The sequence below is a fragment of the Podarcis raffonei genome, chromosome 15, assembly GCF_027172205.1.
Source record: "Podarcis raffonei isolate rPodRaf1 chromosome 15, rPodRaf1.pri, whole genome shotgun sequence".
NCBI classification, from domain to species: Eukaryota; Metazoa; Chordata; class Lepidosauria; order Squamata; family Lacertidae; genus Podarcis; species Podarcis raffonei.
Genome location: NC_070616.1, coordinates 43061641 through 43080211, shown reverse-complemented (window position 1 = coordinate 43080211; position 18571 = coordinate 43061641). Strand labels below are relative to the sequence as shown.

General features: G+C 44.5%; 1 protein-coding gene across 3 annotated transcripts in view; it reads right to left on the bottom strand.

Moving 5' to 3' along the window:
* The window catches only part of BIN3 (bridging integrator 3), a 129490-nt gene that overhangs the window by 44485 nt on the left and 66434 nt on the right, over positions 1–18571 (bottom strand). For 2 of the 3 annotated variants that reach the window (XM_053367041.1, XM_053367043.1), the window contains exon 4: positions 3352–3413. In XM_053367041.1, coding sequence (XP_053223016.1) covers positions 3352–3413 — 62 coding nt within the window. Of the gene's footprint in view, positions 1–3351; positions 3414–6723; positions 6765–18571 lie in introns of all 3 variants that reach the window. The other variant, XM_053367042.1, reaches the window with a different exon arrangement.

Sequence of the window (18571 nt, the reverse complement as noted above, 5' to 3'; positions counted from 1 at the left end):
GGCAAGAGTCTGAGCTGATTTGTGATGATGCCACACAGCTGAAGGGGGAGTGGGGTGGGGGAGAGAGAATCCTCCCACAGATCCTTTGGGGTTTGAAGTGATCCATATAAAACACCCACTGAAAGGGAGGAGAGAGGAATTCTCTGCAAGGAAAATCTTACTGGGCAACTGTAACAATGGACTAGTGCAGGGGTGTCAAACTCAAATTCATTGGGGGCCGCATCAGCAGTTTGGTCACCCTCAAAGGGCCGGTTGTATCTGTAGGACTATGTGTCCACTCTTTATTATCATAAATTATTGTCACTGCATTCAATTATTACTGTTTTTTGTAATAATGTAGACGGTCCAGAAGGATGTTATGGTCGATTGTATCAAAGGCCACTGAGAGATCCAGGAGAACTAGGAAACAAAGTTGTTACAAATAATGAGCCCTAATGAGACGATTGCTGCAATCCTATGTGCATTTACTTGAAACTCCTGTCGAAGAAAGTGAGGCTGGCTTCTGAGTAAACATACAGGGCATGGGGCTGTAAATAAAATGTGGGGGGGGGGGAGAGAGAGAGAGAGCTCTGACAGGAAAGCATCAACATGCCTTGTGCACTCTCATTTTCCTTGGCTAATTCCCCTGCCCCCCCCATCTCGGGGTGCCATTGCATAGTGCAAAAGGCGAAAGAGCGTGAGCACGCTGCCTGCAACTGGATCTCCGGCTTTTTCCTTTCCTTCCCCGAGATGGGAGGGAGAGATCAAGACGGAGCGGCTGGCAGGGCGGAGAGCGAGCCGCCCGCCCAATTGTGTGACCGAGTGATGGAAGGGCTGCAAGGAGCCGCAGTCCGATCTCCTCCCAGGAATGTGCCAGCGGGACTGACATGTGCCAGACGGGGAGAACCGCCCAGCGCCGCTGCGCGGGCGCGGAGTCCAACTTGTGGAGCTGAGATAGAGAGCCGGGCGCCAGATCGCCTTCCTCGCTTGGCTTGCCGCGAAATTGCAAGAGGAGGAGGAGGAGGAGGAAGGCGGCGGTGGGGTGCAGGGAGTGGAGGGGGTGCCAGGGAACACAGCCCCCTCCCATCACGGCCATCATCATCGCCGCCCCCACTTTACATTTATTATAAGGGTGTTTGGAGTGCGCGCGCGCGCGCCTCTCTCTCTCTCCCACTCACCCCCCCCACACCAGCCACCCCATTTTCCCAAAGAACACGGGGCATCGTCGGTCCTGGAAAGGCTGGCCGTGCAAAGATGGAGAGGGAGGCGAAATGAAGAGGAAGGGAAGGGAAATGAAGAGGAAGGCGAAATGAAGAGGAAGAGGCTGGTGAAATCCAGCGCGGAGGAGAAGAGGACGCCTCCCGCAGGGCGAGTTTGCACGCCGGGATCCAGCATTCCCGGAGAAGATCTAAGGCTGGAATAAAAAAGTTTCTCCGAGGAGAAAGACTCCCCCTCCGCGGCGCGGAGAGACCTGACCTTCTGCTTGCTCTTTTTGAGCAGTGAGTGGGAGAGAGAAGCAAGCTGCCCGCCTCGCTCCAGCCCCCCCACGACGAAGGCGCAAGTTGAGAGACACGGGGACATTTGAAGCAGCAGCCACATCCTTAAGAGCGACGGGGGGAGGCGAGTAGGGAGCCGCACCATGTAAACTTTATTGTGTAAAAAAAAAACCACAAGCGAGAATAAAAGGTGAAGGCTGGTGGCCGGCGGCGGCTACACGGGCCACATGACGAGGTCTGGCGGGCCGGATTTGGCCCGCGGGCCTTGTGTCTGACACCCGTGGACTAGTGGGAGATTTTCTAAAAAAGTTTCGAGTTGTTTCTTCATGACCTGAACCATCTGTGCTTTCTCTGTGTGGGTGTGCAGATATGGCTTTAAGCGTGCAGGGCAGTAGTTCCCCTACAAACATCCCCATCGGCAGTGATGATTGGAGTTGTAGTCCAGCAACATCTGGAGGGCCACTGTTGAGCCATCCCTCACGTAGCGCCTATAAGAGATGGAGACTGTAACTGGCCTGGACGCCTAGCACACCTGCCCCACAATGTCTGATGTCAGGGTATTTGAACAGGGTCAGTGCACACAGGGCCAAAGACAAGCAGCTGCAGTCTGAAAAGTCATGTAACGAGGCCTACACACTTTGAGCTGTGTATGTATAGGTCCCTTCTTTTAAAGGGATATACAAATGTAAGGTAAAGAAGAGCAAGTGTAATCTCCCCCTTACAGTAAGCTCTACACACTTAGAGGCATCTTTGTCTAAATCAGGTATGGGCCCTGTTGTTGTTGCTGGACTCCAATTCCCATCAGCCCTGCACACCCAGCCAATGGTCAGAAATGTCTAGCAACATTTGGTGGACCACAGTTTCCCCATTCCTGTTATATGGTTTGCTGCCATTCTTAGCATTGCTGAGCACATTCAAGGTCAAAAAGAAATCCAAATTCTAACCTTTGCAAACATGAATTCTGTATTCTTGGGGTGGAGGGTAGAAATGGAAACGGTAAGATTCATTCCTCTTGCATAGTTGCGAGACTAGTTTAAATAAGGTTTATTTTTTATTTTATTTTATTTTATAACTTGCCTTTCAGACCATTAGCTGCCTTTGGGATTGACAACACTGCATTTTCCAGCTTTTCACATAACACCCTCCCAGTTTCATTCTTTAGAAAAACTGTTATTTTCTGCTCATGGGCATTTCCCAAAGACTGGAGGTGGATAAGTACTAAGGATTTATGGGTTCAGAGGAATGAGAAGTCTCATTTTTGTTCCTATAACCAGCAGCAATGGCAAAATATCCGCAATTGGATGAAAAACACTGTGGACCACCAAGCCATACTCTGTGGTTACTGATTTCCTTTCTGATTTCCTTTATCACAAGCCCCTGCCTTCACCTTGTTCGGTCTCCTTGCTTTAGATGCATTACTGGGTAATAGGGTTGAATGGGGTTCATGAGGAAGAAGTTACACGAGCATAGAAACAAGGGGCCAATGCAAAAAAGTACATAAACACCTGGAGGCCAGACGTTTTTCTCTGAAATTTCTGAAGCAAACAGCTGTGTCAGTAAATTAAGAGAGAGACAGAGAGAGCCAGCCAGCATGCTCATGACCTCCTATGCTTATCACTCTGTCCCGGCCAAATGAAGCTAAGTCATGCATTAGCCAGAAACGTCCTTAATATTGTATCCATACAGGTCAATGAAATGGATTTGCTATTGATTCACACTGGTTTATTGGTAAGCCACAGTTTAAAGTGTCTTTTTGTAAAAGGAAGCATTCTGACCACTGAGAAATGGATGAATCACAGCTCCACAATGTATGTGCAACAAAACCCTAGAAAAAGATCCTTGTCAGCTTAGTCCCCATTTAATGCGTTCATCTTACCTAGGTCTGCATCTGTGCTTTTCTTCATATCCTTTTGGAGTTTCTTAGTTTGATCTTCCAGCCTAAAACAGAAAATTGAGATTTGTTTTGGGGTTGTTGTTGTTGTTGTTGTTGTGTGTGTGTGTGTGTGTTTGTGTGGTGAGAGAATTCTTACTACTGGGCAATCTACAGATGACTCAGGAGGAGGAGAGAGACAAGTGGGGCAGTGGCCATTTCAAGCCTGCAATACAGAGAAGGATAGCAAGAGGAGGAAAGATACAGGAGAAGTAATGCTTAAAATATATCATTTGCTTGGCCCCCTGTTTTAAGAAATAATTACCGTATTTTTCCGTGTATAAGTCTAGGTTTCCCCCCTAAAAATAATGTCAAAAATTAGGGGGAGTCTCATACTCTGGGCCATTGCCCCCCATGTTCTTAAATCTGAGTCCCCCAAAATAGGGGGCGTTTTATAGACAGGAAAATACGGTACCTCTGAGCAACCGAGCTTGCAAATGTTATGAAACTGGAAGTGTGTTCTTAAAAAAACAAATCAATGGGCCAAAAAGGACCGTCGTAAGTATGAGCAGGGAGACAGGCTAGCGACAACATGGGGCTAGTAATTTTGGAGGATTAAGCTGGAGTAAGAATACAAAACAGGGAGAAGCAGACAAGATTAAAGTGGTTGATGGTTAATAGAGAACATTTCTTTTTTATTATTTATAATCGTGACTGTGTTTTCTAAAAAGTATTCAGATGCAGCATATATCATAGTCAATACAACCCAAAATACAAATACTTTTGTTTCAACCCCCCACAGCCCTCTCCCCAAGAGTCTACAGAACCAATCTGTTGCCTACTGCTCAGCATGCAACCTGGTTACAAAAGAAAACCCAATTTAACACCCCTTCATTTATAGCCTAAAATTTAAAATACCACACTGACCGATACTAAGTAGGAATCAATCTATTATTTTCCTTGCATTAATGAACTAAAAAAATGGATACCAGAGTGTTACAAAAGGGTATCATTTTTACTGATCACTTATTGTAGCAAGCTTTTCAAAAAGAGCAATCTTCCAAATCTGTTGATACCAATATTACAGATCCTGAAATTTAACGTCTTTCCAAAGCCTCACAATTGTAACACGGGATGCTTGGGGGTGGGGAATGAAATCAGTTCCTGGGGTTTTGATTTCGCGACACACTTGTGTTCTTTTCCTGTCTCTGCCTTCTGTTGTTCAGTTTGCAAACACGGACTGGCTGTTCTGTGTATATGGTTGTATAAGATGGGGGGGGGAGGGGAGTCAAAAGTATTTGGAGGTTTTTTAGTTGAGAGAGGGAAAAGGTGTCTAACAGTGAAAAGCTATAATTCCACTATCCAACAAGGATGAACTAGTACTTGGGACACATGAAGCACTTTTTTCAAATTGTTTGAATCTCTCTACTGTACTGAGATCATCTTCTGAGGCCTTTCTTCCAATGGGCCTTTTCTGCAGTGGCTCCCTGTTTGTGGAACACTATCCTCAGGAAGGGTCACCTGAAGCCTACGTTATTTACCTTTAGGCGCCTGGCAAAAATGTTCCTTTTCAACCAGGCCTTTGGCTGATTAACATCCAATGCCCTTTTAAAATGTGTTTGGGGGGATTATCGGGTTGTTTTTGTTTTGATTATGTATTTGGTGATTTTATCTTGCAATTTTACCCTGTGAACTGCCCTAAGCCCCGCAGGTATAGGGCAATATATAAATTTAATAATAATAAAGTACAAGGAAGGGCCCTGAAGTTCACGTCATTGGAAACAGCAAATGATTTTCCTCTTTGATGTGAAATGTGACCTGAGTCCAATAGTGCGTCATACAAACATGCTTCTACTTTGCCTCACACACAGAGGCAGGCACCCCTGCTTTCTTTTACCAGAGAACAACAAATGGGCACATGCAAACATCCAGACTTGGAAATATCAGGTAGGAAATAGTTTCTACCCTATTTGATCATTCCTTGGTCTGCTGATTTCCTTCTTGCTGCTCAATCGTGATGTAAGTGAAGAAAATGGCTATCAGCTACTAGCAAAACAAATGGATGTCGCACACCACTCTTTTTGCGGGAGGGGAGCAACACTTCATTGCAGAATTGAGACTGGAGTGAGGAACGTATTTGCAAGAGGAACAGATTATAAGACAATTCCAACCAAGGTGAAGTGACTCACCAAAAAAAGGAAGCCAATTTCAAGTTCAAAAGCCAAACAGAGCTTCAAATGAAAGGAAATCTGAGCTGCTTCATGTTACAAAACTCCTACACAGAAGGCATTTGTCTTGTATAGGCATTAACATGTTTGTGTGCAACTAACCATAAAGCATGACATATAAACACACTATAGAGGTGTCAGGAAGCTGTACAGAGTTGTAGCTTCCCAGAGCATGGGGAATTGGGGCTGACCAGCAGGCTAGAACCTCATCTCCCCCACCACCTGTGGACCAACTTCGAAAGGTTGCCAGGACCACCACCTGATGTCATCATAGCTGCAGGTATTTGGCATTTATCAAAAAGAAGTTACTCTAGCAACCTATCAGCTGATCACTGAAGACTTTGAAGACACACTTTCAGCGCCAATTAGATGATTGATTCGGGGAGCATATCTTCAAAGAGGCTTCCTGTAACCACCAATCAGCTGATCATCACTACCAGGAAGCCCCTATGAAGTCTTTGCAGAGGGGGAACTGCTCTGAAACCAGAGTGTTTCCCCATGTAGAGAAGGCACTTTGAATGCAAACTGCTTTCTCAGGAGACAATAAATGCTCCATTTTGAAAGGAATTTTTTAAAAAGAAAGCAGTTTGGATTTAAAATGCTGGAAGAAGTGCTTTAAGCTGAAGTCACTTCCTCCTGCTCCTTAGGCTACACCCTGGAGTTCCTGAAGCATTTCCAACTCCCTACTGCAGCCTATACCAAGTGTTTGCCAGGGCTTCGACTGCGCAGGGCTCCCTTCAAACCACACCAATCAACTGATCAGCAGGGCTTGCAGACAGCCCTGGGCTGCACTTTGAAACCCCCATGATCAGCTTCACAAGTTTCACAGGCACCACCTATCAACTGACAGCTGAAAACTTATCAGCTGAAAACCTCTTTTGGGCCTAGCTGCAATTTTACCTGCCACACGTGGGCCAAATGGGGAGGCCTGGTGGGCTGAAGGGTCCTCACTCTTGCTTTACAGACATGCAAATTCAAGTGCAATCATTATTTCATGCCTTTCATGATGTTTGAGAAACAACCCTTAGTCCTAACAGTCACAAGGAATCCAGGGTGAAGCAAAAGAACAAACCAGTATAGGCAAGGTTTAAGGATGGATAGAGAATACACCAAGAATGGAACCACAACAAGCTGAATTAAGAACACTTACTGCTGCAGCTTCCCATACTCCCGTTCAAAATCTCTCTCGACCTGTGAAAAGGAACAGAAGCCAAATCAGCTAAAAACGTTGGAGTATAATTAAAACAAACAAAAAAAAAGAAAGAAAAAACCCACCACTCCACCCAATGCAGCCAGCATGCCATCTTTCCAAGTGTAAAGCCCAAGAATAGACTAGTCTACAAATAGCAATAGATAAAGCACATCAAATTCCACTCAAGTATCTTACTTGCTAAGGGCTCCCCCCGTAATCGGTAGAAAACATATCACCCATGGTTGGCATGAAAGGGGCTTTACGTCTCCAGAACCACGGCTAGAAATCGAAAACAAAATATCTAATATTTATATGAATCCCCCACCTACATGGGAATTTATTTTCTGATTCTCAACAGCAATCAGATGACGGGAAAATTAGTACTGAATGATTTGCAGAGCAATTCAAACAAACATCTCCCCCCCCATAACCCACTCATGAAGACATATTTAGAAACAATATTTAGTTTTTTTATTATTAAAAAAACAACCCACACACAAAATGCTCATAAAGAGTAACTGGAATTCAGATACTGTATTGGCAGAGCAGACAGAGGAAAGCTGTGAGGGGTCCACTTTGGTTCAATAAGTATTGCTCACTATGATTCAGCTGTGAGGCTGTCCATACAGTAAGATCTCTGGTAGATCATCTTGCTTGAAAGCTTTTTCTTAAACAGAAGAAAACACACATTCATATAATTCTGGCTTATTAATCAAGGTGCACAAAAGAGGGTCTTCTAGCAGGGCATTCTTGCAAGCTACAGCTCACTTTGGACACTTGAATTGCAAGGTGTGGCAATAGCAGACACACCACACCGTCTTAAACCGCTACAAGCCCTAAACTAAATACAAAAACAAAAAGGAAGCAGAACTAGGCAGGTAGCCAGCTGACCACAGAACTGCATTTATCATACAGCTCAAATGCACCCCTATCAAACTGCATCACAACTGTATAAGGCTTCTTGCACACCTGTTTCTTCTGCTTTAGGGGCCAATGGTCGTTGAAGGCAAGATGAAGTCAGGATGGTGCACAAAAAGTCTAGTGTACCTGGAAGTATAACAAGATTGTTTTCTTCTGCTTCCACTAGGATTCCAGGACCAAGAGATTCAGAAGTGCACAGCTTCCGATGGCAAGGGGAATCCAAGAACAGGGCCCAATTCCCCACTGCCACTCACCAAAAAAGAAGGTGCAATGCATATTTGGCCTGCATTTCTACCAAAGAGTTCAGAGCACTAGTTTAATCTCAGAACCCTCCTGTGGGGAAAGTGAGACTCCGATGCGTCCGAGGCTGACCATCCACTGAAACACACAGCTGAACAGGGATTGGAACGTGGTTTCCCATATACAAACGTTATTCTACAGCGCAAGAGCTAACATTAGACTTGGCTCACCAAGTCAAAGAGGAGTGGTGTCAATAGCTGTTCAGGCAACTGTCCACCTTATGCTATAAGATGAAGGAAGAGTGCGCAGCAGTCACATAATTATCAGTGTATTGTGACCTCATGTTGCTGTTGTTGTTTAATTAAATTTTTATAGCACCCTTCATCAAAAGGTTAAAGGGAAGTTTACAATACAAAAACACAAAAAACATACCACAGTAACAAACAGAAACAACAATCTCTGCACACGCAGAGTTTAAATGGGCATAGATGGTTCAATTAGCCAGTTCAGTGATAAACAGTTGGTTTTCCTAGGGAAAAGAGTGGGACCCCCCAAAAAAAAACCCCAAACCCAAACCCCTGCTTGGACATGGACCTAGAAATCCTGGAGTTGTGTCTAGAAAGTGCGGCACAAAGGATAGCGTGGATGGCCCCTCAACCGAGAGTCCTTTCCTGCTTCAAAACATCCTTTGCCACTGTTAACTAATACATTAGAAGTATTAAGATGGGAAACAAATGCCACTTTAATTTTGGAAAATTGGAGTTGCTCATTTTAACTGAGCAATTTCCAACAATTTCCTTTGCAAAGGAAAATGCTTTATATCTGGGGAATCTTAAGAGAAAGCAGAAAATTACCCTGGAAAAAATCAAGTAGTTTGAACTTTCTATTAGTTCTTGCTCTTTAAAAAAACAACACACCATGCAAGTGACAATTTTTCTTTCATTCCTTCTACCTCAGCTCTGGTCTTTAGGGCATTTTCATGTGCTTTCCTCGTTCAGCATTTGCCACCCACACCTCAATGTTAATGAGTGCTGAATATCATCTTCTAAGTATCATTTCCTAGAATACTCCTTACCCCCACTACTTTACTCAATATTGCCATCAGCAAAAGTTTCCAAACCTTAAGACATCATCCAAAATGACTGCTACTACATCATCTATTTGCAGGTTAGATCCCCAAGACTCTGCAGGGAACTGTGTAGTTTTTATATTTTAAAAGTGAGAGTGCAGTCTAGCCTGATGTCCTCCGAAGCAAGGCTTGTTACCAAACTTCAAATCCTGCACAAGGATTTAAACTTGGCTCACCTAAACCTTGATCAATGCTGGTGCCGTGTACCTTCCGTGATAAAGGAAGGTAAAGTGCACTCTATGGAGAGGCCTGTGTCTGCCACATCTGGCTCCCAATCACGTAGCAGAGTGGTTACTGTCAGACTAGAACCAAAAGGTTCAAGTGAATCATTAGCTGACCATGAAGCTTCGTGGGTGACGTAGAGCTAGTCAAGATTTCTCAGCTTTAACCTACTTCACAGGGTTCCTATGAGGATAAAATTAGGAGGTGCCAAAAGGGTATACCACCTTGAATTCCCTGGCAGAAGGGTGGGACAAACATGCAATAAACTTCAAAGTAAAATTACAGCTAACAGAGTGTGCTAAATCTGTATTGGACCTAGAAGGCTCCACAATCTGCACCACTGAGGACCTGCACAAGCTGAAGCTTTGAACAGATATAATTCATTATCTAGGTAATGTACTATACAATAGATAAAAGGTACTGTACAGATTAGATGAACTACACAAGCACTCTGGGTCCATGAAATAAGCACTGTGCAAATGGCATGCTCTTAAGAGGCTATTACTGGGCACTGGCTTGGGGGTGGCAGACTGCTCTCAGGTAAGTAAAAAATATTGCCTACACACAGACAAAAGTGAAAGGAATGGGAGGTTTTATTGTCACAAGATCAAATGAAGTGCAAGTCAGCATGCCATGAAAAGCAGGAAAATGTTGCATACTCCTATAACCAGAATACGAAAAAAGAGTAAGGATCCTAGCTCATACAACTATGCCACAGGCATTCACAATCCAAAATTATCAGATGCAACGAGCAATAACTAAAGAAATGGGAATACTTCAAATTAAAATCCCCACTTGGTTTCTAATTAACACTGCTACAAGGCCACCACCATTTCAAAGCAAAGGCCTGCAGATGTAAATCATCTCCTGCTTTTATGGCAACCTCTATGAAAAGAATATTGGTTTGCAAGTTTGAATGTCCCGAGGCATCTCAATCAGATGGCTATTTCAGCTGCGCTGGCTGATACACAGTTCATAAAACCGTACCTATTCTGTGTGCACTACTACAGAACTACTGCCATTAGTGGAAAAATTATGTACAAGCAAAAAAGTTTGCCCACTGCCAAAAATGGACTTCCTAAGAATTGGGGCTGGAACAGTGCGTAGGATGTTTGCACTGCCGCTGCCTGTGCTGCAGGCTTGCCAAAATCCACAGCAGCTGATGCCTTCAGGTCAGGTAACAAGCACAAAAAGAGCCTCCCTACATTTCTATGGGTGTTCCGGTGGTAAAAAATAGCTGCTGAATTGTTGCTTCTATTTATATGCCCATGTGTGAACTGTCCTGGTTGCCTTAGAAGGCAGGGTGACACAGGCATCCACACTGGTGATCAACTCAAGAGACCCTGCCAAAAAACTTATCACACAAAAATGCATTATCTTACAGAAGCAAGAAACACCTGGGCCTGATGTGAAGTCTATGCAAGTGTCTTTATTTTCACACAGACAAATTTCTAAGGCGTTTTTTTTTAACCAGTTCAATCACCTTTGTCTATTCTTTCACACATGTGCACACACAGAGAGAATAAAATAGTTTGTTCTAGCTAAAAGGATTCCGGTAGTGTGTGATGAGAGTCTATTGAGAGCCACTACAAGTCAGAATAACAGACAGCATTGGACGAGATGCACAAACAGGCAGACCTGATGATAAAAGGCAGTTTCCTGTGTTCTTAGGTTGTGAGTAAAGTGAAGGCATCACATGGAGAGAAAGATGGAAATACTACCAATATCTACCATGTGACCCTCCCAAGGGGGGGGGGGGAGAGAGAGAGAGAGAGAGAGAGAGAGGCCAGCAAGAAAGCAGAATGAGGTGCCCATGGGAAAATAGAAGGAAGGGGGGAGCAGGGAGAACAGTGCAACGCCCCCCCCAAGCACTGCTGCCACTGCCTGAGCCCAAACCAGAGACACGTTCCTGGTCAAAGATGACACACACAGCCAGGCCGTCACATGGCCTCCCGGGGGCCACGGTTGGGCTCCGTGTCCTGGAGGCTCGGACTTGCACTGACCTCCCCACCCTCAGCCTCCCATCCACTTCTCCTTTCCCGCCATGGCAGCTGCTGGCAACAGGGGCAGGAGGAGCGGGGCAGGGGCATGAAGCCAGCCCGCAATGCCGCCTGCCACCTGAGAGGAGCTGGAGCACAGCTCCGGCTGAAAAAAAAAGCCTTGTTTTATAGGCCATGGGTTCCCCATTCTTGATCTCTATGTAAGCAAAGTACTGTACTAATCTGGGAAAACCCAATCATCCCCCAGAGGCAAATCAATTAGTGATGCCTCAGTATCATTCCATACTTTCTGTGGTTTTGTTTTCTTTCTTACTTTTAATTTCAAGTTGTCTAGGGAACACCGTAGTGCTGCAGAAATAAGATATCAATACAGTAAATAAGTAGCTCAATGGTCCAGCGCACACTTTGTGGGAGGAAAGTCCAAGGCTCAGTTCCAAGCACCCCTGTTAAAAAGACATCTCAAGCAGCTGGTCCAGAAGACCTGTGCCTGAGATCCTGGAGGAAGAGTCTGTTGATCAGGACAGATGCTACTCAGCTAGGTTGCTACCACTAACTTTACAAACTTACTAGCAGAAGATAAGTGGCACCAAAGATAGTCCTATAAGCAGACAGCACAGCCTGCCTAGAGAACAACTTGTGCAACCAAGCCTCACTAAGTTTTAGGTTGTACCCTCCCTCCTCCAATTATAAATGCTCAGCTAGTGATTATGCCAATTTTACCCGCAGAGAATCTGCCAAGCACTCCTCTTAGACACCAACTCTGGAGGTGAACAGCCCATTCAGGGACCATCAATAGTCATTATGAACAATTACACTTGCCATAGGCCCTGGCACATTTATAGTCATCAGGATAGAGGAAACTCAAAAGCATACCATGTATTCAGCTGTTCCCAAAGAGTTTACACTATTCAACTTGCTGTCACCTTCAAACCTGACCAACCCTGAATGCAGTGGTACCCCATTTTCAGAATTAGGATTGGGACTAGGTATCTTCCTCTACAGAATATGCTGACTTCATGCAGGATGAACACTGTGCCATCAAAATACACTTCAAAGATTCTTGGTAGACTATGGAATTTAAATGAATAGATTTGGCGGCAACTTGGGGGAGGCCATAACCCAATCATGTTGTTATGTACTTAAAACATACTAAAGAAGAAGTAAATACTGTAATCCCTTTATTTGTTATTATACACATAATTGCATAGTTATTTTGATAATTTAAACTATGGAACAATAACTTCATACACAGCTACATCTGATATTATTTAGTTCTTTGCACACTCTAAAAGAGCTTAACTTATATTTATAGCATTCAGACATTACAATAATGTCATTATTTATTACAATGAGAATGAGCCTAGGGATATCTCAGTTCCGAATGCTCCTTTTCCACTTTCCTCCTCTGACGGAATTGCAAGTGGTAGATTGGAAGCTTTCGTTTTCATTTTTATTAACTACAGATTTTAGTTATCATCTTAACCCAATAAAATGTGGTTTATCTTAGCCAGTTTGTCTAAAACAAGTCAACTTCAAAACCATGCTTGTTTCAGACCATAGTTATGATTAACTACCATTTAGATTTCAGACATACTGTAACACCCGACATCTGAAGACTGAAGCAGGCAGGCAGGCAGGCAGGCAATCCCGCAGGGACTCAGCCCCTGGCCAGACCCAGGCCACGCTCCCCTACATTCTGCCTGCATTCACCTGTCGCACTCCAAGTGGGGGAGAAACATGGTGCTGGTGGTGGCTGCACCAGAAAAGAACTAAGTGGATGCAGGGCACGGAAGCCCCCACTCGAGGCTGGGGATGGTTGCAGCCCTGGTCTCACAAGCTACTCTTATCCCGGTACTGCTTTACAGTGGTACCTCCGGTTATGAACTTAATTCGTTCTGGAGATCCGTTCTTAACATGAGGCGCGCTTTCGCTAATGGGGCTCCCACTGCTGCCGCGCCACACAACTTCCTCTCGCATCCCGGGGCAAAGTTCACATCTACTTCCAGGTTAGCGGAGCTCGTTACCCGAAGTGTTCGTAAGGAGGACGGTACGACCCAAGGTTCCACAGATGACACAGCAATCCTCTCAAGAACTCCTACAAGCCTTCAAAGAGCCATAAAAACACTGGCAGCATACTGCAAGGAGAGCAAACTAAAACTAAATTACCAGAAAACCAAAATCATGTTCTTTGCCAAAAGGCCCAAACCTTGCTCATGGTACATCGATGGCCATAACATCGATCAGGCAACCTGCTTCAAATATTTGTGTATAACCCTTCATTCCTTGGGAAGCAGAAAAGCCCAAGGGGATTATGTTGCAGGGAATGCATAAATGTTGCAGGGAATGCATAAATTCTATACTCAGGTACTCTAGGACTAAAGGCGGACAATATATACCTGCAACCCTCAAACAGTTTGAGGCCAAATCTATTGCACATTGCTTGTATATGGTGCTCAATTGTGCACCATTAGAACTTGTTGTCGTTTAGTCGTGTCCGACTCTTCGTGACCCCATGGACCAGAGCATGCCAGGCATTCCTGTATTCCACTGCCTCCCGCAGTTTGGTCAAACTCATGCTGGTAGCTTCGAGAACACCGTCCAACCATCTCGTCCTCTGCTGTCCCCTTCTCCTTGTGCCCTCAATCTTTCCCAACATCAGGGTCTTTTCCAGGGAGTCTTCTCTTCTCATGAGGTGGCCAAAGTCTTGGAGCCTCAGCTTCAGGATCTGTCCTTCCAGTGAGCACTCAGGGCTGAGTTCCTTCAGAATGGAGAGGTTTGATCTTCTTGCAGTCCATGGGACTCTCAAGAGTCTCCTCCAGCACCATAATTCAAAAGCATCAATTCTTTGGCAATCAGCCTACTTTATGGTCAAGCTCTCACTTCCATACATCACTTCTGGGAAAACCATAGCTTTAACTATACGGACCTTTGTTGTCAAGGTGATGTCTCTGCTTTTTAAGATGCTGTCTAGGTTTGTCATTGCTTTTCTCCCAAGAAGCAGGCGTCTTTTAATTTCGCGGCTGCTGTCACCATCTGCAGTGATCATGGAGCCCAAGAAAGTAAAATCGCTCACTGCCTCCATTTCTTCCCCTTCTATTTGCCAGGAGATGATGGGACCAGTGGCCATGATCTTCGTTTTTTGATGTTGAGCTTCAGACCATATTCTGCGCTCTCCTCTTTCACCCTCATTAAAAGGTTCTTTAATTCCTCCTCACTTTCTGCCATCAAGGTTGTGTCATCTGCATTTCTGAGGTTGTTGATATTTCTTCCGGCAATCTTAATTCCTGCTAGGGATTCATCCAGCCCAGCCTTTCGCATGATGAATTCTGCATATAAGTTAAATAAACAGGGAGACTATATACAGCCTTGTTGTACTCCTGTCCCAATTTTGAACCAATCAGTTGTTCCATATCCAGTTCTAACTGTAGCTTCTTGTCCCACATAGAGATTTCTCAGGAGAAAGATGAGGTGATCTGGCACTCCCATTTCTTTAAGAACTTGCCATAGTTTGCTGTGGTTGACACAGTCAAAGGCTTTTGCATAGTCAATGAAGCAGAAGTAGATGTCTTTCTGGAACTCTCTAGCTTTCTCCATAATCCAGCGTATGTTTGCAATTTGGTCTCTGGTTCTTCTGCCCCTTCGAAATCCAGCTTGCACTTCTGGGAGTTCTCGGTCCACATACTGCCTGAGCCTTCCATGTAGAATTTTAAGCATCACCTTGCTAGCGTGTGAAATGAGTGCAATTGTGCGGTAGTTGGAGCATTCTTTGGCACCTCCCTTCTTTGGGATTGGGATGTAGACTGATCTTCTCCAATCCTCTGGCCACTGCTGAGTTTTCCAAACTTGCTGGCATATTGAGTGTAGCACCTTAACAGCATCATCTTTAAAAAAATTTAAATAGTTCAGCTGGAATGTCATCACTTCCACTGGCCTTGTTATTTGCAGTGCTTTCTAAGGCCCACTTGACTTCACTCTCCAGGATATCTGGCTCAAGGTCAGCAACCACACTGCCTGGGGTGTACGAGACATCCATATCTTTCTGGTATAATTCCTCTGTGTATTCTTGCCACCTCTTCTTGATGTCTTCTGCTTCTGTTAGGTCCTTACCACTTTTGTCCTTTATTATAGTAATCTTTGTACGAAATGTTCCTTTCATATCTCAAATTTTCTTGAACAGATCTCTGGTTCTTCCCATTCTGTTGTTTTCCTCTATTTCTTTGCATTGCTCGTTTAAGAAGGCCTTATTGTCTCTCCTTGCTAATTTTGGAAATCTGCATTAAATTTCCTGTTTCTTTCACTATCTCCCTCGCATTTTGCTTGCCTTCTCTTCCCCGCTATTTGTAAGGCCTCGTTGGACAGCCACTTTGCTTTCTTGCATTTCCTTTTCATTGGGATGGTTTTTGTTGCTGCCTCCTGTATAATGTTACGAGCCTCCATCCATAGTTCTTCAGGCACTCTGTCCACCAAATCTAAATCCTTAAACCTGTTCCTCACTTCCACTGTGTATTCGTAAGGGATTTGATTTAGATTGTATCTTACCGGCCCAGTGGTTTTTCCTACATTAGATTTCCTACATTAGAACTAGTACAATCTAAATTCTTAAGATCAGCCCTACGAGTGCCTAAACACATCTCCAATGCTACCTTATGTCGCGAAATTGGATTCGCAAGAATCGAGGCCAGACTATGGCTTGCCTCAGTAAATCACTGGCTGAGACTATTCTTCCTCCCTCTTGGCCTTGCTTTCTTAACTCTTAAGGATGGTTTCCAAATGACATGGAAATGTGCAGTGATAAACGTAATAACAACTCTGGGCTTCACCCTACTCGACATGGGGTATGAACAAGCCAAAAAAACCTCCATCAAACAGCACCTGGAAGATACAGAACGCCAAGCAGATCTAGCCAGGTCCCTGAAATTTTTAATCAGTGAAATGAGAAGGCACCTCACCTTCCAGATGCCATATATGGCCAACCTTGAAATTCCAAAAGAGCGAAGGGCTTTCCCTCTGGCCCACTGCCAGGCCCCCCCTTCAGCCATCCAGGAAGCCGCTTTAGGAAGACACCATACGAGGAGAGGAAATGCCCCTGTGGCTCTGGGCACCTGGAAACAACAGAACATGCCTCTTTTCACTGCCAGTGCTATACAGATATACGAACTAGGTTCATCTTGCCTATGCTACATAAATTTCCAGGTTGCACAGATCAACTTTATACCTCTCTACTACTTCAAGATGAAAACTCAGTTGCTAGATTTTGTGCTGCCATGATGGATATCGTCAAAGGATGGTTTGCGCCACAAACTAGGCCCAAAATGCAAGACCTGTGCTCCTTCACGTTCCCTCGTTTGTCCTTGTTTCTATCTTTTTAAATATGTATGATATAATCACCTTTTAATTACTAGTTTTTATCCCTTACCTGTTCGAAGTCTTATGGGTTCAGTTTATCCATATGGTTTATCTTATGCTGGTCTGTGATCTAAATAAAGTTTGATACCTGATACCACAAGCTACTCTGCCCCGCACATGTGTTGCATGTCACACCGTGCCAACAAAGAAACATCTTGCAATGCCTTTGTGCCCCTGGCCCCAGGAACACCCGTACGAAGCACTGATTGGCTAATGGTTGTCATGGTCTGTGAAGGGATGTCAGGCCCTTCCTTCCTTGTATAGTATCTGCCACAGGAAATAGCCAAAGAACAAGAAGTAGCTCATGGCAAGGGGGCGGCGCAAGTTGGCAGCAGTGCAGGGCAGGGGTCAAAAAAGGTACTGGAACGCCATTTCCTCGTGTTCTGGTTTTAAAAAAACCACCCTCTTTAACTCATAAGGGCTACTACACATCTGGGGATTTTAAATTTTAAAAAACAGACAACTGCTTATGTGTTAGAAGTTTGTACATTTATGCACAGTGCTGACAAAGTAGGTTTTGCCCCTCTCTCATAATGCTAAAAACCAAAGTCATTCTGTTAAATTGATAGGCAGTCTGTTTAGCACCAACAGAACAACTTCTTTAAACAATGCATGGTTAACATATGGAAATCACTGACTACAGGATGTGGCAATGGCCGCTACTTTTGAAGAAATAAGGCTATCAATTACTGTAAGTTATGATAGCTAAACAGAACCCACATTTTCAGAGCCTGTAAGCTACTAAATGACAGTTTGTGGCAGGCAGGGGCAATGGGAGAGGGTTTTTGACTTCATGCCCTTGTGTGGCCTCCCTCGGTGTCTGGCCGGCCATTGCGGGAACCAGATGATGGACCAGACAAACACTTGGTCTCTTCTATTCTTATAAGAAGCTGTTCCCAAACAGACCCAATAGTGGATTCTCTGGATTCACAATGATTTGTATGGTGTTGTCCAAAGACTTAATGTTTTCTATTTTTACAAAAGGTCAATTCAAAACTCATGAGGGAACAGGATTTCTGTCTTTTCCTCTTTTTTAGCCATTTCAATGTAAGGCATTTAGGTAAGAGTCTACTGACTGGCTGCTCAAATGCATATCAGATTATTTTTTTATTCTCTCTTGTCCAGTCTGATAATCTGTGCTGGCTCCTAGTAGCATTTCCATGTATCTTAGAAAATGCAAATCAACTCCTACTAGGAAGTAGCCCTCTTCCTTCCCCACAGTTCAGCTCTGAGCTGTTTACCCAATTTGACATGTAACCAGCTGCCCACAGTTTTACCTGGACTTAGAGTTCTCTCATAAAGGAGAATGTGGTTTTGACTTTATGTCCTGTTCTATTGCCTTGGATGACGAAGCAGACAGCACTGGAGAGACCATGCTATTTTGTGTGTTTCATTTCCTATACACCTGATGTTCTGTTCACTTCTCTTTTCCATGAATAAATGTTTTCTCTACTTAAAGAAAACAGTCTGGAGTTTTGCCAAAGAGCACAGTCTGAAGGCATATGATGCATCAAATTTGCTGAAGTAAAACAGGTCAGGTCTGGTTAGTGCTTAGATGGAAATTCTAGATCAAGGGTAGGCAACCTAAGGCCCATGGGCCACAAGCGGCCCACAGGGGTCGTTTAACCGGCCCCCAAGCTGCCCCCAAGCCAAGCTGCCCGCTTGGCGAGTCCCCACGCAAGGACTCGCTTCCGCGGTGCCGGAAATCGCATCTGTGCATTCGCAGGCACCGGAAGTCGCGTTTGCGCAGAGGCAGATGCCGGAAATCCGGCCCACAGAAGGATCTCCGCTGGAGTGAACCAGCCCAGGCGAGGTAAACCTTGCTGACCCCTGGTCTAGATAATCCTGGGTACCTTGCTTCATGAAGTATATACACACAGGTAATAAA